At 37.2% G+C, this 26,471-nt stretch overlaps 2 protein-coding genes across 6 annotated transcripts in view; one reads left to right on the top strand and one right to left on the bottom strand.

Moving 5' to 3' along the window:
- Positions 1-540: 540 nt before the first annotated feature.
- LOC127964321 (tyrosine-protein phosphatase non-receptor type 9-like) lies at positions 541-14,757 on the top strand. 3 transcript variants are annotated; one of them, XM_052564582.1, is made up of 13 exons: positions 541-648; positions 4,066-4,209; positions 4,314-4,403; positions 6,055-6,179; positions 6,269-6,374; positions 8,064-8,174; positions 8,291-9,147; positions 9,243-9,339; positions 9,687-9,756; positions 9,861-9,939; positions 11,711-11,861; positions 12,128-12,335; positions 12,426-14,757. In XM_052564582.1, exons 1-13 carry the CDS (start codon positions 616-618, stop codon positions 12,647-12,649), a joined length of 2,295 nt encoding a protein of 764 aa, XP_052420542.1. In that variant the 5' UTR covers positions 541-615; the 3' UTR covers positions 12,650-14,757. The 3 variants fall into 3 exon arrangements, with proteins under 3 accessions (XP_052420542.1, XP_052420469.1, XP_052420612.1); XM_052564509.1 differs by having other exon boundaries at positions 639-828; XM_052564652.1 differs by lacking the exon at positions 541-648 and adding an exon at positions 3,846-3,977.
- Positions 14,758-16,260: 1,503 nt separating this feature from the next.
- Positions 16,261-26,471, bottom strand: part of LOC127964099 (receptor-type tyrosine-protein phosphatase S) — a 50,688-nt gene continuing 40,477 nt past the window's right edge. For all 3 annotated transcript variants that reach the window (XM_052564293.1, XM_052564345.1, XM_052564412.1), the window contains 12 exons: positions 26,332-26,429; positions 25,983-26,106; positions 25,353-25,528; positions 23,186-23,305; positions 22,889-23,043; positions 22,364-22,649; positions 21,940-22,118; positions 21,679-21,805; positions 21,201-21,326; positions 20,902-21,056; positions 20,421-20,556; positions 16,261-18,991 (listed from right to left, as the gene is read on the bottom strand). In XM_052564293.1, coding sequence (XP_052420253.1) covers positions 18,923-18,991; positions 20,421-20,556; positions 20,902-21,056; positions 21,201-21,326; positions 21,679-21,805; positions 21,940-22,118; positions 22,364-22,649; positions 22,889-23,043; positions 23,186-23,305; positions 25,353-25,528; positions 25,983-26,106; positions 26,332-26,429 — 1,751 coding nt within the window. In that variant the 3' untranslated portion in view covers positions 16,261-18,922. The remainder of the gene's footprint in view (positions 18,992-20,420; positions 20,557-20,901; positions 21,057-21,200; positions 21,327-21,678; positions 21,806-21,939; positions 22,119-22,363; positions 22,650-22,888; positions 23,044-23,185; positions 23,306-25,352; positions 25,529-25,982; positions 26,107-26,331; positions 26,430-26,471) is intronic.

Raw genomic sequence — 26,471 nt, 5'->3', positions numbered from 1 at the left:
CGATATATGATATTATTAATATATGATATTAACCCTTCTGGAGAGTTTCTAAGGGTTAGATTTAATTTTGAAATGATATTATGTGAATTTTGTAACTCCTCTCCAAATAATACAGATATTATTATTATTATTCTTTGCTTGTAAGTATTATACTGTCTAATGGGACAAAGTGGAATTATGGTAACCTGTCCTTTATAGATATTAAGTTTGGAAACTAGGAAGGTGGTAAAAAAAAAAGGTTTGTTAACTTTAACGTTTGTTAATTTTTATAGCATTTATAAATTATTTAAGACAGCACTCCAAAACTTTGTTTAAAAAAAGAAAAAAAGCTGGAATCTCGTTAGATTTATTTGATATAAGTTATTGTAATGTTTCATTTTATCCCGTGTTTAATCTATATTTATTAATATAGATGGTATAAATAATGTTTTTTGTATTCGGCGTCTAAGCCCCTCTTAAAACTGAATTCATTGAATGTATAAAAGTTGTATGCCAATTTGTTCTCTAAACTTGTAATGTTTTGTTATAAAAAAAAAAAAAGAAGAAAAAAAAAAGTTCCCGACAGCTGAGAGGGCGCGGCGGCGCGCCCGTAGACGTTGCTGCTCAGGCTTCAAGATGGCGGAAGCCCTGACAACTCAAGAGGAGCTGGTAAGATACCTTAAATATTTCCATTAAGCCTTTCGTGGAGTTTCAGGCTGAGTCGCCACCAGCTCCTCTGTAGCATGTGTTAAGACGATACGTCACATAATATAGCTGATAATCATTTTTTAAACAATTAAGTTAATGATAATCGGCCCTGTGGCTGTTTTGGAGGTAACGTTAGCTGAGGTAAATGCTAGCCGTGTTAGCCAGCTAGCGGCGCTCTACAGAATAATGCACATTTATAACTTTTTAATACATGTTAATTGACCGGTATTATTATAGAATTTTATGAAACTTGTATATGGCTTTGTAGAATGACTCTTACGTGTGTTGGACTGAGAAGCAGCTGTCTAGCAGTATGTTGGCATACAACGCGAAAGTGACTCGCGGTCTGTTCACATTATTCTAATAAACCTGTAACGTTATCTCTGTAATGTGTGGGCATATATGAATCTCCATATCGCCGTTGCTACATAACAGAGGTAGCCGGGTGCCTGAAGTGCTCTAGTGCTGGAAAATGTGACTCTTATATTTGTGTCTCTGTCTGAGCGTGAACACTCATATCTAGTGCTGAGTCGTTGAGGAAACTGTGTAATATGAGTGTAGCATTATGTCTGTCTGCACGGTACACTGTCAGATTATCATTTGATTGAGTGGTGTCATCTTTGGGTATTGCAAAAGTGTTTCTGTTTTGCTTATGGAAACCATCTGGAAAGTCGGGTAAATGAAAGCAATGTACTGTAGATCGTCTGGTACATTAGCTAGTGGTCAATTGATACAGGGACTGTAAATATAGAGTGATGCCCAGTGTAATGTTAATATAGCGGAGTCAAAAAAGATTGTGATCAAAGAGTTTGATCGCAAATGCAAATTAAAACAGTAATGTGACATGATGTTGTTTAAAATGACTGTTGCAGTGTTTTTTTATTTACATTTAATCATTTAGCAGACGGTGACTTAGAAATGAGAAGAGCAAATAGAAGCAATTCAGACCAATAGGATGGCAACCGTTTACAAGATTCAGTTGGTCTAGCACAGTAACACATACCAGTTTTTTTTTTCTTCTCCAAAAGAAGAGACAAGTAGAATAAGAAAATGTTAGCATTAACTAGTCAAGTGCTCATGAAAAAGATGCCTTAAGACATTTTATGAAGATGGCCAAAGACTCAACTGCTTGAATTGAGATTGGCAGGTCATCCCACCAGCTTGAAACAGTCCAGGTAAATACCTGTGAGAGAGATTTTGTGCCTCATGCTGCAGCATTCTGGATCAGTTGCTGATGCTTGATAGTATACATGCTGGAGGGCCCGCTAAAAGAGCTTTGGTTCTTTTGGAGAGAACCAGAGTTTGGACAAGGAGTTGTGTGGCCTGTTCTGATAGGAAGGGTCTAATCTTCCTAATGTTGCATAAAGCAACTCTGCTGGACCGAGCTGTTGTAGTAATATGTTCTGTGAAGCTTAAAGGGTTAGTTCACCCGAAAATGAAAATTATGTCATTAATGACTCACCCTCATGTCGTTCCAAACCCGTAACACCTCCGTTCATCTTCAGAACACAGTTTAAGATATTTTAGATTTAGTCCGAGAGCTTTCTGTTCCTCCTGTCCATGTCCAGAAAGGTTATAAAAACTTAATCAAAGTAGTCCATGTGACATCAGAGGGTCAATTTGTTGAAACATCGAAAATACATTTTGGTCCAAAAATAACCAACTTCCGGGTCTGTTGTGAGTGCGTTCACAATGCTGCTGACATGTTATCTGGTGCGTCCAATAACAAAGATAACACATCAGCAGCATTGTGAACGCACTCAGAACACAACAGGAAGAGAAGACATTGCTGAATAAAGTCATCATTTTTGGACCAAAATGTATTTTCGATGCTTCAACAAATTCTAACTGACCCTCTGATGTCACATGGACTACTTTGATGATGTTTTTAGTACCTTACATACATTTTCAATGGACGGACAGAAAGCTCTCGGACTAAATCTAAAATATCTTAAACTGTGTTCCGAAGATGAACGGAGGTCTTACAGGTTTGGAACGACATGAGGTTGAGTCATTAATGATATATTTTTCATTTTTGGGTGAACTAACCCTTTAATAGCTGCTCATCAATCACAACTCCAAGGTTGCTGGCTGTCCTAGAAGGAGTAAGGGTTGAGGAACCTTGCTGTATAGAGAAGTTGGGATAAAGTGCTGGGTTGGCTGAGACCACAAGCAGTTCTGTCTGTGCAAGGTTGAGTTGAAGGTGGTGGTCCTTCATCCAGCCAGAGATGTCTATCAGAAGAGCTGCAGTGTGAAGCTACCGTTGAATCTTCTGGTTGGAATGAGAAGTAGGCTAGAGTTGAGTGTCATCAGCGTATGTTTCATAACATTTTATAGTTTAACATGTTACATGCTGCTAGTTTTGACTGTCTCCTGATCCTTCGGAAATCATTAATATGTTTTAATATATCTTTTATTTATATTATTATATTTATTTGAAATATAAATTATTTGTAACATTATGTATTTACTGTCACTCTTCAATAAATTTATTGCCCATGCTGAATAAAATATTAATTTCTTTATATATCAAGATTGTTATTATTTTTTTTTTTTAAAGCATAATCGTTTGCAATAATTGCCTGAAATTAGATTTTCTGTTAAATGTATGTATTTTTAGCTAAGTGGTTTACTTAATTTACCCAACCAGAAAACATGGGCAAACATGTAAATTGTATTTCAGTAATCTCTATTGAGATATTTTGCTCTAATAATGATGTAATGCTGTAAGTTTGACTTTCACATGCTCATTTGTGCTGTTCGCTGTGATTAAATCTGCAAGAAAACTATGCCAGTTGATTTTCTCTTAAATGGTACCTATGTGAGAGTACAATAGCACTGATGAAATGTAAATAAAAAAAGGAATCATGGTTAAAAATCGTGATTATATTTTTTGAGCAGATTTATTGTCATTAATCATTTAACCATTATTGTGCAGCTCTACATAAGATCCACTCAAAATTCACAAAAACTGTTTTTTTTTTTTTAACAAGGGATAGCTAACATTTCTATTATAATACCTGGAGAAAGCAACTCATTCAGCATTCTCATTCATCTCAATATGCTTTGCCAGAATAAATATTGACTTATGAAAGTCTGTCAAGGGAAAGGATGCTGTTTGCAGTCAGCGGGTGTCAGGCTAATCAGCCAAACTTTAGTTAAGCCAACATGGTTATTGATTGGCCATGCCGATGATCTCAAAATACCAAATATCAACTGATTTATATCAGTGAGGCTGATACATTGGTTTATCTCTAGTAACAGCAGCCAGACCCAATCAACACTATAAAGTACAGTATTTATTACAATAAATATACAAAAATAGAGCATTGGATGGAGTAAAGCTCCTAATGAAATTCATGTTTGTGTGTGCGCCAGGCGGTGGAGGAGTTCCTGGCTGAGCTCAGGTGTCTGGAACAGTCTCAGAAAGCAGATCTTGTCAGTCAGATGACAGCGGTTAAGTTCCTCACGGCAAGAAAGTTTGATGTTTCCAGAGCCATAGACCTCTTCCAAGCTTACAAGGTAATGTGAAAAGTTTGTGTGTGTGTCTGGTTGCTCAGATGATAAAATTTTGTGTGGTGTATGAGAGAGTCAGTTTACATTCTAATGCTTCTGTGTGTTTACAGAACACCAGAATAAAGGAAGGCATCTACAATATTAACCCAAATGAGGAGCCTTTAAGGAGCGAGTTACTTTGTGGGAAATTCACAGTTCTGGTGAGTACGGTTTCACACGAACATAATGTGTGAACATTACTGATGTCCAGGCCAGATTTTTGGATGCTGTTACCAGTATGCTGTTGCTTTTCTGCTGCAGGAACATTTTAGTTAGACAGATTGGAGATGGCATGATTTGTTAGACTCCTGGTGTGGTCAGACTATTAGACAAAAACTATTTCAAATTTTATCAATTTGCTGTCAGTTGGTATATGTTTTATATGCGAGTGTGATGAGCTTTTTAATCATTTATCAAGTCAAGTCACCTTTATTTATATAGCGCTTTAAACAAAATACATTGCGTCAAAGCAACTGAACAACATGCATTAGGAAAACAGTGTGTCAGTAATGCAAAATGACAGTTTAAGGCAGTTCATCATTGAATTCAGTGATCAATTTTAGTTTTGAATTGGCTCACGGAGTAAAAAATGCTGTTGGAACATTACCATTGAGATTTTTTAAAGCAGTTAATATATAATAATTGATCAAAAGTGTCAGCAACAACATGTATATTGTTACAAATGATTTGTATTTTGTTTTTTCATTCAAGGATCCTGAAAATATATTAGATTTCCACAAGATATTTAGCAGCAAAAAAGATAATAATAAGAAATGTTTCTTGAGCAGCAAATCAGTATATTAGAATGATTTCTGAGGGATCATGTGACACTGAAAACTGGAGGAATGATGCTGAAAAATCAGCTCTGCATCACAGGAATAATTCAAATTCAAAAATTAAGTTTTGATATATTTACGGTAGGAAATTTACAAAATATCTTCATGGAACATGATCTTTACTCAATATCCTAATGATTTTTGGCATAAAAGAAAAATCGATAATTTTGACCCATACAACATGTTTTTGGCTGTTGCTAAAAATATACCCCAGCGACTTAAGACTGGTTTTGTGGTCCAGGGTCACATATAGGAAAATATTTATTTGAAATTGAAGTAATATTTCATAATATTAGTAATATTTCACAATAATTTAATGTATTTTGCAATCAAATAAATGCATTGGGGAGCATAAGAGACTTCTTTCAAAATCATTGCAAAATCCTGCTGACCCCTCACACTTCTGAACTGTAATCTATATATGCACTTGCAAAGACAGTTAACTGGAAACTCTCAGTAAGCAACCCAAACTTCGGTAAAGCGCAGTTACAGGAACTTGGACACAACAATTTTTTAATCACTTTCAGATTATGCTAACCAAAAACAGTGCAAGTTGCGATCATTCATATTTACAGTCCCTGTAAATAAAGTATAAAATAAAGGCCACCATCATTGCTAGTGACGACTAAGGTAATTAAATCCGTGATTTCACACCATCTCACACAGAGCAGTTCCATGATCTTTGTTTAGTCTGAACATTACTGTTTGTTTCAGTCTTTTTTCATGCAGGGTTGTGCTGTATACAGTTTGCTCTAGTGTTTGTTTATCCAGTTCTGATGTATTCATCACGTCTTAAACAGTTTTCAGATCAATGAGCTTGCAAGAGAATTATTCCAATGGTATAAAGATTAATCAGCATCAATTCAACTTTTGCAGACAGTACATTTGACTTGTTCTTGTCATGTGTGTCCATGTATTAGTTGTGTAAATGTTTTTACAAGTTGTGTATGCATTCATTTGGCTTTTGTGTGTATAGCCCGGCCGTGACGCGAATGGTGCGGCTTTGGCGCTTTTTACAGCACGTCTTCATCGCCCAGACCTCACTACCCATAAGGCTGTTCTTCAGGCCATTATATATCAGCTGGACAAGGCCATTGAGAGGTAAAATAGACCACTTCCGTAAATCTGATCAAATGTAATGTCTTTAACAGCTCTGAATCTTCATCTAAAACATCCTTCTCTTCCCCCAGTGTTCAAACACAGAGAGACGGGCTCATTTTTATCTATGATATGACTAACTCCACGTATGCCAATTTTGACTATGAGCTTTGCGTCAAGATTTTGAATCTGCTTAAAGTAAGTATTTTTTAGTGCTGTCAAGACCATCTGTATGTTTCATACTGCGTTCATATTGTGTTAACAGAACTCAGAGGGGTTTGGATATATAGGAAGATTTTCATCTGTATTTACTGCTGTACTCCTGGAGCTTTATCAATATTCAATCCCATACAAATCTGGTTGGTTGATGTATTGAAAATTCACAATATGTCAGGGATAATATATTGTCAATAGGGTTGCAAAAAGGTGGAAAATTTTCAGTAACTTTTGGAAATATTCCAGATATTTTGGAAACTTTCCAGGACAACTTTCCAAACAAATGAATGGTACTGTAGAGGATACAATATTTCTTCATTCTTGTTCAATTTGTGAAGTGTGATTATATGTGATTATTTTAACTTTAATATTCAGTGTTTTAGTTTTTGCAGTTTAAATCTTGTTTTTGGAAACAGTGTCTATTTGGTTAAAAAAAGATTCAATAGTGGAGCAATGGAAATAATGACCAGTTCTTAAGAAATTTCTTTAAAAATGTTGCTGTTCAGTCCTGCTAACTAGCGAGACCAATAATTGAGAGTGCATGAGACCAAGTCTCTTTGTTTTGTCCAGAATTGATGAGAAGTATGCAGTCATCCCCTTTTAATGAACAGTATTGCTTTTTAGCTCAGCCTATGACAGAGGTGCTAATAATTAAGCACATAGCCACACAACCTCCTTAGATTAACATTTTTAGTTAAAAGCCGTTACAGTGCCCCCCACCGTTACAGTGCCCCTGTGCACAAACCAAGAACCATACAGAGATTATTTTCTGAGATTTTTCTAAAAGAACTTGTCTGGCCTGCACAAAGACCTGAATCCAACTCAACAACTTTAGAAACTTAGGATCCATCGCTCCTCTTTACTTGCTGACCTCACTTATGCTATAGGGTCTGAATGGGAGCAAATCCTCAGCATCTAGTGCCTTTCTGGAACATTGGAAACTTTTAGAACAGCAAAGGGAGGGTGAGCCTACAGCTAATGCAAATGAAAATGTCAGCAAGCACATTTGAGTACAGCGCTTGGCCATCCACACACTTACAGGCAAACAGGTGCATCTCAATAAATCAGAATGTCATGGAAAAGTTCATTTATTTCAGTAATTCAACTCAAATTGTGAAACTCATGTATTAAATAAATTCAGTGCACACAGACTGAAGTAGTTTAAGTCTTTGGTTCTTTTAATTGTGATGATTTTGGCTCACATTTAACAAAACCCCATTATAAACCATTCGGAAGCCGCATCCCCCACAGTAGTTTCCTGCGTGCTCACAGTCACATCCAAAGCACTCAAACACCTTACGAGTACCATATTAAGTTATTTTTCACAGCTTATTGCACTTATGCTGCCAAATACACAGAAAATTATGTTAAAAAGCTCGTCCTGGTGAGTATCCTCATAAACACAGCCAGTTTTGTCTGAAAACTGTTGTGTATCAGACAGTATATTGAAACAATGCAGTCTGTCTTAAAGAGAAAAATAAATGTTTAAATTCTTTTATTGACTTTTGATCAAATAAATGGAGCCTAGGTGAGCTCAAGAGTCTACATTCAACAATCTTATCAACCCTAAGCTTGCAAAAGGTTATGTTCTTGATTTTGTTTAGTGGGTGGGTCTGTGAATGGGATTGGCACAGTGTGTGTTGTTTACTGTCGGTCGTTTTTGTGATTTAGGGGGCTTTCCCTGCTCGTCTGAAATGCGTCTTTATTGTGTCATCTCCGCTGTGGTTCAGAGCACCATTTGCGGTACTCCGTCTGTTTGTGAGAGAGAAACTGAGAGAAAGGGTATGTCTAGAGCTCCGTTTATGCAAAACTAAACTTTTTTTAAATGGACAGTGCTATATTTGTATTTTTAAGGGTGCAATACTTTGAATGTTTGTATGCATGTGATGCCTCCACAGGTGTGCACTGTAAGAGCCCACGAACTGGTCAATCACATCCCATTCAGCTCCCTTCCAGAACATTTGGGTGGCTCGTCACAGTATAGCCACATTGCCTGGATCCAGTCCTGTGTCAACTCCAGCCCCAACCACCCCAATAACTCTCCCTATGTCACTGGGGACTGCTTGGGCAGTCTCCTCCACTCCTACTCCATGGAGCATAGCCAAAACACTTCAGCAGACCCCTTAACTGCCAATACTTCAGGGGCCACCCTCCTGGGGGACGGACTGAACTCAAACTGCCCCATACTGGATGACGGCAATGCCAATCTGCAGAACCACAGAACTGCGGGGCATGCACATTGGAATGGCTCTGTACTGCCAGGTTCAGGGGGAATCTCGGGGTCCAACGCCAATGTCGTAAATGGACGTGGCCGGCAGCCGCCCCCACAGTCAGAAACGCCCCCAGACACACCCCTGCACCAAAAACTCACAGCTGGTGCAATAGTGCCAGGAGGGACTATAGGTATGGAAGGCGCATGTTTGGATGAGAGGAGGCAGGATGGCAATGGTGCTGAGGACGTCCAACAGGATGTGGAGTTTCTGGAAGAGGAAGACGACGGAGGGGATGGCATTCCACCCCTTCCACTGAAATCAAGGCCACTGCCGCCCCTCCATCACAGCCCCGCCCCGGATATGAGCTGGTTACCGGGAACGATGACGGAAACGGCTACATTATCAGTGCATGTGGCTGAGCCGGGCGGAATGAGCGTGCAGGATCTGGTGCAACACGTGAAATGTAAAAAGAAGAAGGGCATTTATCAGGAGTACGAGGAGATCCGGAAAGAACCTCCTGCTGGAACCTTTGACTACTCTAAGTAAGTGGCTTTTACTTTTAAACAAATGGCTGTTAAGATGATATGTTTATAGTCAGAGAAGTGTTTGCTTATATAAATGATGTTTATTCTCACAGGAAAGCTTCTAACCAGATAAAGAATCGCTACAGTGATGTGCTCTGCCTCGACCAATCACGTGTTCGACTCTGTCCGCTCAACAATGAGGATGATGAGGTCAGAGTAATGCCCTTTTTCCTTTATGATCTTCCTCATGATTGTCATTGTTCAATCCAGTGTTATTTTAGTATAGTATTATTTATATACTATTGTAGTATTTTGAATTGGCTTTCATTTTTTATTTCATTTTTTTATTTTTAGTAATTTTATGTACTTTTATTATTATTTTTTTATTTTTATGTAACTAATTTATTTGTATGTCAGTTATAGGTATAGTAATTTTAGTACTTAATTCAAATAAAATGTTTTGGTTTGTTTTTCATCTAATATTTTTAATTCACTTAACTAAAACATTTTGGTTCAACACTGATTCATTCTTCATCAATGTGATTGTTTGCTTTCAGACATCTGACTACATAAATGCAAGTTTCATGGATGGTTACAAGAGGAGTAATGCTTACATCGCTACTCAGGGTGAGACACTTTGTAGGAATAAACATTGTGTTTTGAAGTACACACACATGCATGTTACAGATGTCAGTGTATGTGTGTAAATATAAATGTTTGGGTTGTTTCAGGTCCTTTGCCAAAAACATTTGGAGACTTTTGGCGAATGGTGTGGGAGCAAATGGTTTTAATCATTGTTATGACTACAAGGTTTGTTTCCTTCTGTGAAAAATTAAGGAATGTTTTAATGATTTTTTAACAGGATTTTGGATGGGACAGTCTGGTGTGTTCACACTAGAAGCAAGTATAATTATTTGCATGGATAGATTACATACACAATGCAAAGACACAAATTGCGCGACACGTTTGTCATGAATGCACAATATTCGCCTCAATCACGTCTTCATGTGCATGCTCCAAAATTTGACTGATCGGAATATTTCAATGATGCATTCTCGTGCAAGCCAGTCAGCAAAGAGCTTCTTGACACTTCCAGTTGAACACATAGATTAATACAGGATCCTAACATTATTCATCCTCCTATGGATGGTGCTGTGAACCTATACACATCAGCGTTTGGCTTTTTATTGTATTTGGGACTTTTTGACAACAGGTACAGTGTGACTTGCGATGCGAATATTTGCTTCACATCTGGTGTGAACACACTGTAAGGCTTCAACTAACAAAAATAACATTCTAAAGTTTGGGGTTGATAAGATTATTATAATTTTTTTAATAAATATTTTTTATTTATTTCGCAAGGATGCATGCATGAAAGAATCCTGAAATTAATGAAAACCATGCGGCATCGTGGTTTCCGTAAAAAGAATTAAGCAGCGTAAAGTTTTGTTCAATATTGATAATACAGCTGGTAATACAACAGTTAAAAAAAAAACACTGACAACACCAAATCAGTGTATTAGAATGATTTCTGAAGAATCATGTGACTCTGAAGATGAGTAGTAATGCTGAAAATTCTTGATATATTAAAAAAAGGTCCTGCAAAGTATAATATTTTACAGTATTTCTGTATACTGCATTTTTCAAACTGTAAAATGATGTGCACCAAGGGACAACTTTAAATTTTTTCTTTAGTTTGAATCGTATCTGTCAAATATGTTCTCAATTGAAAATATTTTGTTTTTATATTTAAGTGAATACACTGGTTGATATTTTCAGCTAAAATGGTTAAAGAAAGTGTTTAATTTTTGTTGTATCATTTTCAGTTACAAATACTCAATATTTGTTCTAGGGCTGCACAATTAATCGAATGCTATTGTCATGTGCATTTTGTTAGTAAAGCCGGTCTGTAATCAGCAGTAAATCATCACCATGTGCTTTCAGATGGAGCAGCATTTACTACACAGAGCCGTAGTTCACCGACAAGATCCAGAAAAAAATTGCAGACGATTTTATTTCACGAGTATGAAATCGAATAAATCGTTTACGATAACGACAGCTGTTTGTTCAGCTTCTCTGTGAACTACGGCTCTGTGAAATACCACATTTAATAACATATTTATATTACAAACTCACTTCATAACATCAGTCGAGTGTTTGAAATAAATCCTTCTGTGAGATGATGTGGCTTCTTACACAGAATATGGCACACAACATATTTCATAAAGGCATCACATTATAAATATAATTATTTTAATGAAAATTATAATAATAATAACTCCAATGAGCCATATATCATCATAATGGTGTTTATTAGTCATGTTGAATCAATAAAAGCAGTTAAATCTTCTGTTTATCCAGCTACTGCCATAGGCTTTTCCTGTATTTTTTTATGTGAGGCATATTTGGATTTTCAGCGCGAGAGCGCCCTCTGGCCTTCGGATGGAGATTTACTGCTGGTCACAGAACCATGCTTCACTGAAAGATACACATGACATTCGCAGCCTCTGTTGAAACGTGATCTAAATTCCATCTCGATTTATCCTGCAGCCCTATTAATGACTCTTGATCTCTGTCGCAGAGTTGTAGAGCGAGGCAGAGTGAAGTGTGGACAGTACTGGCCATTAGAGGCTGGGCGCACTGAGGATTATGGGTACTTTTTGGTGAGAAATGTCCACATTGAGATGTTTCAGGACTTTAAGCTATCACACCTGGAGCTCTTCAACACTCAGGTCAGTCCCTCAGTCTCTGTTTTTTTCTTAGTGTAGTTTATTTTCATGAGCACTGACTCATGTCAGTGAAATTTGTTTCATTTAACCAGCTGTTTTGTCTATTGAGATGAAGTCTGGTCCACTTTTGGAATTATTCTACCTGAGAACAGCACCATAACATCACATGCATATTGTGTAATTAAAGATGCATGTTGATTCTTTTTATATGTTGATTGTCCATTATGATGTCGTGGAAACATAAATGACAGGACAAGCTTCTCTTTCAGACAGGGGAATGTAGGGAATTGTCTCATTACCTCTACATGAGCTGGCCAGATTTTGGTGTTCCTAAGTCAGCGTCGGCCATGTTGGATTTCCGGGCACATGTGAAACAGAGACAAGAATCCTCATTACGAACACTGTATCCTGATTGGATGGGACCCCCAGGGGGCCCCCCAGTGGTGGTGCACTGCAGCGCAGGCATCGGCCGAACAGGTCAGTTTCTAACTTCATCTTTGATCTCATTGCTTAACAACACTACAGCGTCTCTTAAGATTTTTTTTGTTCTTTTTCCTTCACCCTCAGGCACGTTTTGTACATTAGACATTTGTCTCTCTCGTCTGGAGGACATCGGGACAGTGGACATTAAGCAGACGGTGCGTCGCATGCGGACACAGCGTGCCTTCAGCATCCAAACGTGGGACCAGTACTACTTCTGCTATAAAGCAGTGATCGAGTACGCCCAACAGACAGGCCAGCTGCAGCCTGTGGAGTGGTCCGACACCGAGCTGGAGACTGACAGCGAGTGAATCAGGAAAGGAGAGGGCGCAGAAGACATGCAAGGAAAACAAGCTCTCTTTTCCCCTCTCCTGGCTACAGGTAGACTCCACCGCTGAGGAAGATGCTTTTGTCCTGCCACTTTTCAAGCCCTTATTTTTCACTCCGATCCAGATGTGATCAGAGACTGTGGCTTGATGTACGAGTTGTAGCATTTTTATTATTATTTTTTAAATAAATACTGACTTGCACATGTGGAATGACAAACTTGAAAAATACAGTTTATCGTATTACCTGCTCTTTTTTTTATGCTCTGAGTGTTGTCAAAATTCAATATCACTCAACTTGAGGGTTGAATTCACACTTTTTTTATCAAAAGTGTAAAAGCATAAAACTTGAATATCCTTTTTTTTTTGTTCTCCGTCACATTAAAATAGCAACTTCTTTGCGTCTGAACAGGTTCCAACAGTTTTAGTTGTTGTCATTATTCGTATACTTCGTTAAACTAATCTTCAAGCCAAAGGTATGGTGTCGAATGCTTGGATGTATCGTTGTGACTTAAACCCTTGTATATCTTGTAACATACATTTATATATTGTGCATAACAACCTTTGAAAAGCCTTGTTTTAATATAATACTCTTGACTTTCTTCTGAATTATGTGTATCTATATATAAATATAAAGACTATATGTTTAAGTATATGTTGGGTTAAAATGATATGAAAAGAGGAGGAACATAACTCTGCTATATATAGATTATCTAGGTGACCGTTCTTGTCCTGAAGTTTTGATTTTCACCGAACCGTGATCCATGATTATCCAGACTTAATGCAGGCCGTCTATCATTCACAGAGCGTCTCAATCCTGGCTCTTAACCTTCAATCACTGCCTTGCTCTCTCTAAACTATGAACTTTGACTTTCGACTCAGCTGGTCTTTTTTATTTCTACTTGTTTTTTTTGTTAAATCTCCTTCCACTATGGGCCCCAGGTTGAAGTATCCTGATCCGCACGAACGCTGATTTTGTTACCGCGATTATTTAAAGTGTTCTGTACTGGTGTGAAGTGTTGGGAGTCATTTGTTACAAGTGAACTGGGGTCTTCAGCTGTGTGTGTGTGTGTGTGTGTGGAGCCCTGGGGTCTAAAAGCCCCAGTTTTTGTGCCTTCAAGTTTTCTGTAGCGCAATGAGTAGATCAGCTGGTCTCACTTGCATATGGGGAATTTATTTTAATCTCAGGGGTATACTAGGTGTTTTCCTGCTCTCAAAAACTTCATTTGCCTCTCTGGTAACTATCATTTCCACACAAAAAAGAAAGAAAAAAAAACTGAAAGGGGAAAAAAAGTTATATTTTGCATTTTATACATTCTCCTGTATTATATTCTGTTCTATTTATGCCTTTGTAGAACTTCAGCAGTATTGAAATTTGAATGTTGGTACGAAAAAATGAACAGACATACTATTTTAAACAGATAAGCTAAAGAAATCAATCCGCATAACAAGAGAATGATCAGTTGTTTTTTCTCCATTCAGTTCAGTGTGGAATTATGTTACTCATCATTGTGTTTTGGGAGATCAAATCTGTTATTTTCTCAGATGCCTGTAGCAAAACCTCTTTCCCGCTCCGTGAACTGTTAAAGGGCCAAGACTGAAACAGACAAGCGACCGATCAGCATGGATGCCACTAACAGTTTTTAACTATTTGCCAATCAAAACACAGACAAGAGGTTTTACATGTAAAAAAAAAAAGACATATGAACTTGAATGTTGTTAGATGAAAATCATGTCGTCTTTGGGAGAACTTTGGAATGCTTTCTCCTTGAATATCAATGCTTGTATGCTGACAGATGGTAGTGAATGTGTGAACGTCCCACTCATATAATGTTTGCTTGTTGACTGACTTCTCCAATGCAGGTTTGTAGAATGTGCTTGACTGTTTTATACAGCTGATTACTGCTTGAATGAGACTAAGTGGAAGAGACACATTTGCTCTGATTTATTAAAGCAGTCGGGAATGCGATGTGAGTGTTGTTACTTTAGTTTTCCTTCATTTGGTTCCCAGAGTGCTTGTGATTGAGTGATGGCCTTTTTACCTGACATCTGCAGTAGTGTCGTAGTAAACATGAATATTATTCTGAAACTGAGCATGTGTTTGTGTGTCAAAATGAGTTGATGAAACAAGAAACAATGACTGTATTGAAATACATAACCATTGTGTTTTCAGAAAGGAGTGATTTATTTCAGAATCAGCTGTAATTTGGTGTATTTTTGAGCCAAACGGCACATTGATTTGACTCGTTTCACTTCAGAAATGACTGCGGATTTGAAAGCTTCACACACAAAGTAGTAAATGATTGGGAAAAAGGTCAAATTGACACTTGGAACCAGAAAGTTACATACGAAATGAAAAAGAACAAACCACTTCACATTTCCTAAGGCCTTATAAAAGTGGCTGGAATTAGTTACAAATGTGAAAGGCTTACCACCAGCACTCTTTGTTCCCACAGTTAAACTAAACTATTCAGTGTGTGTCTAAAATGTAATAAAATAATGGGTGACAGGTGTAGATGGATCGTGTAGTGCTGAAATGCATCTCCAATTTAATAGCAAAGGAGATATATACAATATTGAAATCTCCTAAACATGAAGTGAGTTTGGCACAGAATTGAATCTAAGTTTACTAAAACAAATAACGAATGTTTAGCCATTGCTAAATTGTTAAACCGGGCAACAGCTGTTAATCGGTCAGTGTTTTTGGCTAAATGCAATAATCTCAGAAAGATTGAATCAATCATAAATCTTTTTAGACAATTAAGAACAGTTACTTCTACCTCTAAGTGAAAGGGAGATCATTTTAACCCTATAACGCCTGCCATAAGAAATCATTATATATAAAAAAGTTAGTGGTTTTGGTTCAGTATCATATTGGAGACATCAGGTTTTCATGGCTCAAATAATTTGATATAGTTAGATTATTACTATTCAAGTAAAACATCAGGGTTTTTTTCATCAGCCTAAATTGAGCAAGATCAATTGCTATTTAAATGGCCAAAAATAAGATGAAATTCTGATAGCTTGTGATGTAAATCAGTGGAATTAAATAATACTTAAAATGCGTATAAATATCAGATGTCACTCCGTATCTCCCAATAATGTCTTAGTAAAATGATAATGCTTAGATTTAAAATCCAAAGCTGTGTTTTTATCTTGGAGGCAAAACATGTAATGCAATGCAATACAACGATTGAATGAATACAAATAAATATTACTCAAGTCTTGCGTATCATATTTGCTACGAGCATTGATTTGTTTTAAAAAAAGTCATCTATGCATTATCAAGTAAACCTAAGTTGCTTCAGTCCAATAAGTGTTCAACTAAGATAAAATCTACTTCATTTACTTGATAAAAATCTGTAAAGATTTAACAACAAAAAGATGATGACACTAAACATTAAAAATTATACAAAAAAGTATAAACTATCAGTCAGATGACAAAAAGCTTGTAGAAGTGTTTTGAACAAAGGTTTGATCATATTGATATTTAAAGACCTTACTGTATCAAACATAATATTTTATAGGGTTAAGATATTTGAGTATTCTCATTAAAAACCAATCACTGATCAGGACGAATGGAAAGTTCCTCAAAACAAGTTCTTACCATTTTATTTGTAACAAATAAAACTTTTCCAATACAGTTGTATCCTCACACATCTGTCCTTACAACATAAAGTAGGAAAATTAAAAAAAGAAAGAAATGTCCTCTGAAATATTTACATTTAATACAAAAACCAGAGGTAAAAGATTTCCCTTTTGTGTTTCACATTAATTGTTGATGGGTGAAATTGTAAAACCACACAATGTTCAACAATATGAAAATGGATATTTGGTCAGATTACATGATACAGATTGTGCTAGTTTATTTTTCACATGATTCGTCAAAATCTGAGGGTGCCTTCGTCTCTGTACAAATGGTGACCGTCATGCACTGGAAAATAGATGACTTTTTTTTTTTGAGAGAGAGATTAGCATAGAATGTCCCATTAAACAAATGCTAATTGACATCCTCTAGAAAATATAAGCATAGCTAGTTTCAACAAAAGTTGACATTTGAAAACCCCTGAAACTTGGTAATGATATTAATACGCTGTAAGATGTAACGATATGGAGAAGGTAGATAGTGGAAGATTTGCATGTTAGCTTTTCAAAATACAAAACCAACTCAACTCTGGTTTAAAAAAATAAAAGTAGACGAAGATGCTGCGAAAGTAAAGAAAGTATAACATTTCCTTAGACCCAAAGGGAAATGAGCTGAAGTTTGCAGGGACCAGACTTCCTCAGGAATTACTGAATGATGACTATTGCAGGTGGACTTGAAGGAGAACCACTCATATTAAACAACAGGTTTCAACAATAACATTATGCACATATTATCTCTTAAGCTTTGGAACCAAAACTTGTGTTTCTCTTAACATGCACACACTGTGAGCAACACTAAAATTCATCTCATTCAATACAAATGACATTCTGTGTTGAAGAAATAGTAAGGGTTAGTGCATAGAACAACAGTGCGGTCATATCCCAAAGCATAACCTTAAGACGGTCATGGTCCATGACGTTGATACAGACACGTTAGGTTTGTTGCCGAAGTTGTAGATCTAATTCATCATGCATCAAAGTTTTCGGAATCAAATTCTGGACATCCAACTGTGAAAAGTGAAAAGTCTTTTAAAATCTGATTTAGTTTGAAGCAACTAGCTCTGAGTTTTGAAATCCTCTTTTCGAATGCGTCCTCACCAGCATGAAAAACTGCCTTTTTGTTGTTGATGTTAGCACACTAACACCATTGATACGATCATAATAACACTGATAAACAAGAATAAAAACAGTAACCGTTACAAATGAACGTTTCCTGCAGTGCTGTGGACTATTTCCTCTTGCACACTCAAATCAAAATAATTTATAATAGCTATTATATATGTAATGGAATATGCAGTTCTCTTAGCCAAATATAGATACAATAAACGTGTGTCCTCTCAAAAATGGACACATATTGGCTTTCAGTAATATTGTCTAGTCATCTTGGCAGTACTTTAATTGATGAATAAATCACCCTGGTACTTAAATTTGGTCTTGATGTGAAATATATATATTAAAATTCACTCTGATGGATGTAACTGAATTGAATTCATTTGTACTAATTATCTCTTTTTTTAAATAAAAGCAGGTTCATATTCATAAATGTGGAACATTTAACTTAAATAGAGAACCATTTTAAACATGTGACTATGATAAGGCACTACCAGTGTAAATGATCCATTGTTATTGTTTTAAACGTGTCATGTTCAGATAGTTTGTGGCATTTGGACTTCCAAACCTGATTTAAAGCATCTGTTTTGGTAAGTTTAATAATAATAATAAAAACTATTTAAATGTTACTGCAATCAGTACTTTTTGTAACTTATATGCACTGACAACTCACTCACATAGTATAAATATCAATCAATACATTGACAGTTTTATATATATATATATATATATATATATATATATATATAATGTGCTAATATGCATAATAACATTTTGTTTTGTACTTGATATCATATAGGAATAATGAGACGATATAATTACAGTGAGAATATCTCTAATACTTGAGTGGATTTAACCTTGAAGGTGTGGTTCACTTTAATATTGCACATTTGTTTTTAAACAAATCTCCATGTTCAGCTTGTTCATCTGTGATAGATATGCACGTATATATCTAAGTGTGTGTGCTACAGATAAACGAACAGCATACTAGCATAAGCACCAATACTTCGGCTGTGGCAGAATTTCATTTTAAGTGAGTCGGTGGATCTACTATCCACAAACTGGTGACAAAAACAGTGGAAACTTTAAACCTGGACTGCATTCCTCAATGAACCGGGTTGTCTGGTGTTGAATGAATTCTGAGAAGTAAAAGTACCATTAAATAGTTTGACTGTTGTCTCCTCCCTTGCTTTTGGCATCTCATTGGTCTGTCGAATCGGTCCAGACAGCACACGCGATCTCATTGGTTCTGTTGGCTGGTTGCCAGAGTTTGAATCCACCCCAAATATGACTCGACAACTTTCAGCTATATGAATGGAGCTACAATTTGTTGTGACAGTTCTGTATCCCAGCTGCCCTCCCTCTCTGTCTGGCTGTTAAACTGTGTGCTGTCGAGAGAAATCAAACAGACTCTTGATCTGTGAGCAACAGAAAGAGACTGTCAGACTGATCAGATGCAGGTCTCCGTGTGTGATGATGTGGCCCTTGGTCCAGAGGAAGGTTTTATGTTGCATAGTGATCAAAACTGCCCAGGTATTCCAGCGCTGCTCGATAGCAGAACTGGTACTGCTCCTGTGGAGGGCGCGCACACACACACACACACACACACACACACACACACACACACACACACACACACACACACACAAACACAAACAAACATTATTTGAGCCGAGTCTCAGAGTGCTGATCAGTATACTACTGAAAAAAGAAAATGGTAAATTAAACTTTGTACATTTTTGTGATATTAGAAATCCATAATTATGAGAAATAAAGTCGGTTTTATATGCGAGGTGAAGAAACAATTATGCAAAATAGTCGCAATTCTGTGATAGTCGTAAGTTGTGAAGATACAAATATCCTAAATAATATCACATTTACTAGAAAGTCAATTTTGAGATTTAAAGTCATTATAAGGAATAATAAAGTCATAGTTATAAGAAATAGTCAATTATGAAATGTAAAGTCACAATAATGAGAAATATATCCATAATTGTGAACCTGGATCACAAAACTGAATAAATAAGCTTTCCATTGATGTATAGTTTGGATCGGACAATATTTGGCCGAAATACAACTATTTTAAAATCTGGAATCTGAGGGTGCAAAAAAATCGAATTATTGAGAAAATTAAGGCACTACCAGTGTAAATTATTCATTGTTATTGTTTTAAATGCGTCATCTAATGTTTTTGAGAGTTTGGTGCCATTTGGACTTCCAAACCTGATTGAAAGCATCTGTTTTGGTAAGTTTAATAATAAAAAAACTCTTTACATTTTAGTGTGGTCAGTACTTTTCGTAACTTATGTGCACTGACAAGTACCTCAATCACGTAGTATAAATATCAATCAATACACTGACAGTAATGTGTTAATATGCATAATAACATTTTGTTTTATACTTGATATCATAGGATTAATGATGAGATGATATAAAGCTGTCCAAATGTAGTTCTTAGCAATGCATATTAGTAATAAAAAATTAAGTTTTAATATATTTATGGTAGGAAATTTACAAAATATCTTCATGGAACATGATCATTACTTAATATCCTAATGATTTTTGGATTAAAAGAAAAATCTATAATTTTGACCCATACAATGTATTTTTGGCTATTGCTACAAATATACCCCAGCGACTCAAGACTGCCTTTGTGCTCCAGGGTCACAATTATTATAATTAAGTAATTGCAATTATGAAATATATAGTCTAAGTTTCAAAATAGATGCAATTAGGAACTATAAAATTGCTGTCACATTTGTGAGAAATAGTTGCAATTCTGAGATATGAAGTAACAAAAACAAGTAATAAAGCAGTTATAAGATGTAAAATCACAGTTGTGAGAAACAGACCAATGGCTTTGCATGTTTACCTACAAAATATTTCAATATTTGAAAAATGCTTGTACTAGTCTAAATCCGTTCTGGAACTGAGAGTAGTATAAGTATAAAGACTTGAGTACTGCATCGTGCATCATGTGGGTTGCAGTGTGCAAGCTTACCTCCGTCTGCACCATGGCTGGTCTTTGAGTACGCAACATTTTGACAGTCTGGAAGATGTCTACCACTCCTTCATAACGCATCCTCTCCAGAACTATACTCAGAGTGATAAATACACCTGTCCTCCCAACACCAGCGCTGCACAAACACATCACAGAAAACAGTACACCGAGCCATACATTAAGATCATTTAATTCATCTGATTGGTATTTTGAATCATGACTTTTTTGTTTTATATATACAATGACTACCTGTACTATAAACATATAATCAAGTCATTTGATTCAAATCTATATAATTCATTTTCTATAGACTCGGTAGCTAACTTTGCAATAAGAAGTAGAACATACAGTCAAGGGAGTTAATTATCACAAAATAAACCCCTTGTCAAACGCTTTCATAAATCAGTCTCTTGCTGAAGACGGATTACTAAATTGAACACTTAACATGAAAAAAGGCTGAAACACATTGTCAATTCTCTACCTGCAGTGTACTGTGATGGGCCCGTCCTGACCAAACTGCTCTTTTGTTTTGTGCACTTGACCGATGAAATCAATGAAGCCTTCACCAGATTTTGGCACGCCCTGCTCTGGCCAATCCGTGAACTGAAACTGCCGGACTGTTCTAGACTGACCGTCCTAGTAGAGAAACACATCATGAGAGACAGACAGTGGCTGTTTCATCCAGAGGTCTGTGGAAAAGTTATATAAACCACGGAATTGTGTTTCAAGCATTATATAATACAGTAATAATGAGCATTTGTAACGAGTGTTTTAATATACCCTTGCGTCTGTGACTTTAAACTCTCGCAGTATATACTGAGGCATGTTGTACTCAGCCATGGGATCCACCACGAAGTACTGATAGCGTGCTGACCTGTCCGATGGCCAGTACTGATGACATTTCTCCTGCATAAGAAAAACAATTCACACATTCATCACCATTACTATCGTTATCTGAAACTCAAATGATTTCTAACATTTTGTTAACTGAATCGAAGCTGAAATAAAATGGAAAACTGGATAAATAAAAATGGAAATTAAATGAAAATGAGAAATTTTCAACTAAAATAAGCTGAACCACTGAAAAAGTCAAACAAAAAATTAATGAAACCCAAAGAGTAACATAAAAAAAGAGCTAATTCAAAATATTTATAATAACTATAATGGTATATGAATGCTAAAATAACACTGATTAGCATTTGTACCACTTTACAATGAACAATGACTTGTGTGTGTGTGTGTGTGTGTGTGAACTAACCCTTCCCATTTCTCTGAGTTTAGTAAGCATAACTACTATAGTAGAATTGTGTTCCCAAAGCATCCTCCAGTAATCTTCAACGGTCTCTGCCAGCGGCCCCTGAGTCGCAATATACGCCCGCTGCTGCCTAGAGTGATGAGAAGGAAATGAAAACTTCACGAGCTGAGAATTTCACCAGCTTACAGATATTGATGTTTCAGAGGCTTGCATTATTTGATATCTTCTAATAAATATATATAAAAAAGAGGAATTGCAATGTACCTGTAGCCATCTATAAAACTGCCATTGACATAGTCTGAGCCCTCCACTCCTCTGATTGGTTGCAGACACACACGTGTGGTCTCATATGGCATGATATTGACCAATCGGTTTTTGAACTTATTGCACGGAAGGCTGGCATTGACGAATCGGGAGTTATGAGCTTTGGCATTAGCTAACCGCTGAAAAGGGGATCCAGAAATAGAAATAAGCAAATGATTTTTAAATTTTTTACAATTTAAGCAACAGGAAATAATACAGTATTTTATGTATTATTTATAAAACAAATGAAGCAAATGAAAACTTTTTTTTCTGTTATATTTAGTTTTCTAAATGGTTAAAGTCTCAGTTAATTTGTTAAAAAGTAACAAATTACGTCATATTGTTACTTTTAAATTCTCGAGTTTCATTGGTGGGATGCACTCACTTTAAACTCCTGCTCCATTCCGCTGATGTGCTCCGGCGGTTCTGTCTGTGACAGTCTCTGGATGTAAGTGTAAAGGGTCCGTGCCGGAACCTCGGTGTTGCCGCAGTACACGGCCTCCAGCAGAGCTTCATAAATAAAGACGTACTGCTCCTCTGTCTGCACCATGTAGTTTCGCTGAGATCGCATCAGAGTCACGTGACCATAAACATCTATCGTCTTCTCCTGCTTCACACGCTCCAACATGGCATCAATCACAATGAAGCAGCCCGTTCGGCCCACACCAGCACTGAGAGAGAGAGAGAGAGAGAGAGAGAGAGAGAGAGGGAGGGAGAGAGAGAGAGGGAGAGAGAGAGGGAGGGCGTATATAGTTATGTTGCTTTTGTTGGTGTAAAAAAAAGGTAAAACCAATGATTCAATGCTCCCTACAGATTAAGAGACATTTCATAGCTGCAGGATTTAACAACAGTCTTACCTTTTTATGTCTGACAGGATATAAATGTGTTAACTCAATTCTGTACTAGTTACCTGCAGTGGACCACAATGGGTCCGGCGTCTGGGGGGTTGCAGGCTTTGACCCGTCTGAGGAAGCCCAGGAAGAGAGTGGGGTGTTCAGGTACCCCCTGATCTGGCCACGCTGTAAACTGTAACTGACGAACCTCCCTTTTCTCGCCACTCCCACTCTGCACACAGGAACAACCCAATTCAGCACAGTACCGTACCACACACTAGACTCCACTGATAGCAGACATTCTGACAGTCTTTACCGAACTTTTCAAGGGTTTCTATATAGTGTTTATGTGCTTATCACTGCTGCTTTGTTACCTTAATAAGAGCAAATGTCCTGACGCAGTAGGTTGCGAGCTCCACCGTGTCCAGTAAAGTGACTTGCATCAGTCCGTATGTCTCTGTGCCTCTGCTGGGCCAGTACTGATCACATTTATTCTGCACACAGTTCAACAGACACTTAGTAAACATCTCATTGCTGCATATGTCTCAATGTCAAAGACAACATTACAGGAGAGCTGAAGAACCAGCTGAGATCCACACTGACAGTCAGCTGCCCTCCAGCATGGCCGCTTTCCATCAATAACAGTACTCACATGGCTATGTGTCAGTCCGCCCCCTAACTAGTAAGTACACTACCAAGGGAGTGAACAGTTCACTCCATAGAAATGAACAGAATGCCTTTTAACCTATTTCGAACAAATTCTCATCAAAGGGAATTAGGGAATAGACTGAGACAGACCCTTTGAGAGTGCATTTCAGCATGCAGTGATAGTGGGATAACCAGCCAAAAATTCAAGTTACGCTTTGCCAAAATGTGTCTCAGAAGTCAGTGAGGGAAAGAGGAAGCGAGAAGAGACAGATCAGAAAAAGAGCGAGTAGATGTGTAGAAGGATGAGTGGGGAAAGAGGTGAGACACGGAATATCAACCATTCAAGTGAAAAGTGAGAGTGCTCCAATTAGCCAAGTGAGACGTCTTGCCTTTGAGAAGAAATACGAAGGCATCTGGAGAGTAATAGACAAACAGCATAAGACTTACTCTGCTCCGTAACACCACACAACACTCACCGAGAAATACGGAAAATATCAATGCTGTGTTTGATCAAAAAAGTTAGTAAGGTTAGTATGTGTGTGTTTTTATGGGTTTGATTAAGTGTTGTAGTATGTCAGCAGTTCTGTTCCAAAATCTAGTCGGCTGCCTACCTAGAAAGCTTTTCTAAATTTTAATGTAAGAATGTTTTTGGTGGGTTGCATAATTGACAAACCACCAAATAAAAAAGACAAAAAATCTATTGCATTTAATATATCACAGTGATTGGATAGTGAGCATGATGAACAATAAGACAAGTATGAGACAAAAATGCCAGCAATTTCTGACATGGTTTTGAATTCGTTTTATTATATCCTGCCTGTGGTTGGACTAATATCTTACAGAACAGAGATATCACTCACAGTGACATTAACTTCTCTGACATGTCTTCACTCAACTGTTGTACTTCACGTAAGACAGATCATGTGACGGATCACTGATTTCATTCACACTGGTAGTTGCCTAGGGTCCTCTTTTTCTGGCCTGGATTTCTAAACTGCCAAAAATAAATACATTTTTTTCATATTGTTTTCATAAGGTAGTGACTGAAGATAATGGCTATTAAATAGTATGACCAATAGTATACGTGCATTGCACATAAGTGACCACTCTTTGCATGTGAGAAGGTGGGATCTACAGAGAAATACTAAGTAATGCACATGTGTCTCCGTGTCTTGTCTGTGTATATCTGGGTGTCCACTAGTGGTCTCACTTCACCATATAGTGACCCCACTGCAGGTACTACATTTCCCACAATCCTTTGTCTGGATTCATCACTGTTAATTCCACTCAGCTGTTCCCACTTTCATAGTTTTCACCTGTCCATATATACCCTGTTTGTCACTATCATTTTCATGGAGTCCTTGGTTTATGTCACCCTGCTTTTTTGTGTTCTCTAGTGTTTTTCGTGTTTCTTGTTTTGGACTGCCTTTCTGTTGACCTTTTGCCTGTTTGGATTTAGATTTTTGGATTCCGCTATTAAAACACTGCAACTGGATCTCTCGTTTTGTGTGTGCTTCCGTTACAACATACATCTACACATAATGCATAAGGATATATCACTAGGAAAGCAGAGCAAAAACCCAGACATTTTAGGCAATTTAGAAAAAAAGGGGGATCTATGGTCACCTTATAGTCACTCCCATAATGTTGAAGCTGTTTAACTGAAAGGGCATGACTTTCGTTCAAAGTTTAGACAAAAAATTGTTAGCTGGGTAACAATAGAAGTATGTTTTGTGTGCATTTATTTCAATGTGCTGACTATATACTGTAGATAGGTGACAACAAGGATGCTTACAAGATTTTGGAACGGAGACTGCGTGTGTTTCTGTCTGGAAAAGAATGACTCCACATGACTCGAGTGTGGTGTGTATCTGTGTGATTTAGTGCTCTCACCCTGGATTTCTCCTCAAGTTTGGTGATCATGATGATATTTGCCGTGTGTTGTTCCCACACCAACCTCCAGAAGTCACTAAACGTGTCTGGCATGGGGCCCTGGGTGGCGATGTATGCGCCCTGTCGGCGATAGCCATCTATGAAGTTGGCGTTGATGTAGTCCCCTCCAGGAACACCTGAATAACAAGAAGAAAGGACAAAAACTGCATCACTTTCAAACTAACAAGAGAAAAAAAATCTATAAACTCAACATGCCTTTCATAAAATCTAAAGTTCTATTATTAAAGCTTCAGATCTCAGAAGTGCAATGTATATGTGATTTTAACTGGAAAAGACAAGATCTGATCTTAAATATTCCGCAAATGTATCTAATATTTATAATGTTTTATTTTATTTCAGCTTTATTTCATGCACCAAAAAAAAAATAGTGCTAGTTTTATTTTTAGTTTACAATAACAACACTGCTACTGTATGTGTACATTAAGAAATAACAAAAATATGAATGGGTAATAACGTTCTCACAATTGATTTCCCATTATAGCACCTCTTTAAGATTCAAAAATGTGATATTTCACTCAAATACACAGAAACAGCAGTCCTGACATACTGAGCACACACACACGCTCTCACCATCATTGTTGGAGAGAGCTACTCTGGTGTGGTCGTAGGCGATGACGTTGGCGTATCTGTTCTTTGGCTTGTTAATCTCAAGGTTAGAATGTTCCCATGAGAACTGCTGCCCGGGATCAATAGACTGCAAGAGAGAAGCGCATCATACTGTACTGTACTTCACATTACAAACATCACACGGCCTGTGCAATGAAACCAGCACTCACACAAAGAAAAGTACTCAAAGGGTGTTATAGTGGTGTAGCCTATGTAAAAATGTGGTGGTAATCTACATCATTCATGGGCCGATCTGTTTTTAATGTACATGTGTGGGGTGTGAATGTACGTGCATTTGTGTGTGAGATCTGACCTCATACTCTTGAGAGAACCTCAGGCTGTCATTGGCTTTCATCCTCTCTACATGAGCTGGCAGTTCTGAGACGGACACTGGAGGGTGGCTGGTCATGCCTGTCAATCACGTGACACAAACACACCACTTCAGACGCTGAG

The sequence above is a fragment of the Carassius gibelio genome, chromosome A1, assembly GCF_023724105.1.
Source record: "Carassius gibelio isolate Cgi1373 ecotype wild population from Czech Republic chromosome A1, carGib1.2-hapl.c, whole genome shotgun sequence".
Lineage (NCBI taxonomy): Eukaryota > Metazoa > Chordata > Actinopteri > Cypriniformes > Cyprinidae > Carassius > Carassius gibelio.
Note: the sequence above shows the minus strand (reverse complement) of the source record. Positions and strands in the feature narration are given on the sequence as shown.

Coding starts and splice junctions, on each gene's coding strand:
- LOC127964321 (XM_052564509.1), top strand. CDS start 784: ATGATAATCGGCCCTGTGGCTGTTTTGGAGGTAACGTTAGCTGAG. Junction 4,210..4,313: donor ACCTCTTCCAAGCTTACAAG/GTAATGTGAAAA, acceptor GTGTGTTTACAG/AACACCAGAATAAAGGAAGG. Junction 9,940..11,710: donor ATCATTGTTATGACTACAAG/GTTTGTTTCCTT, acceptor TCTCTGTCGCAG/AGTTGTAGAGCGAGGCAGAG.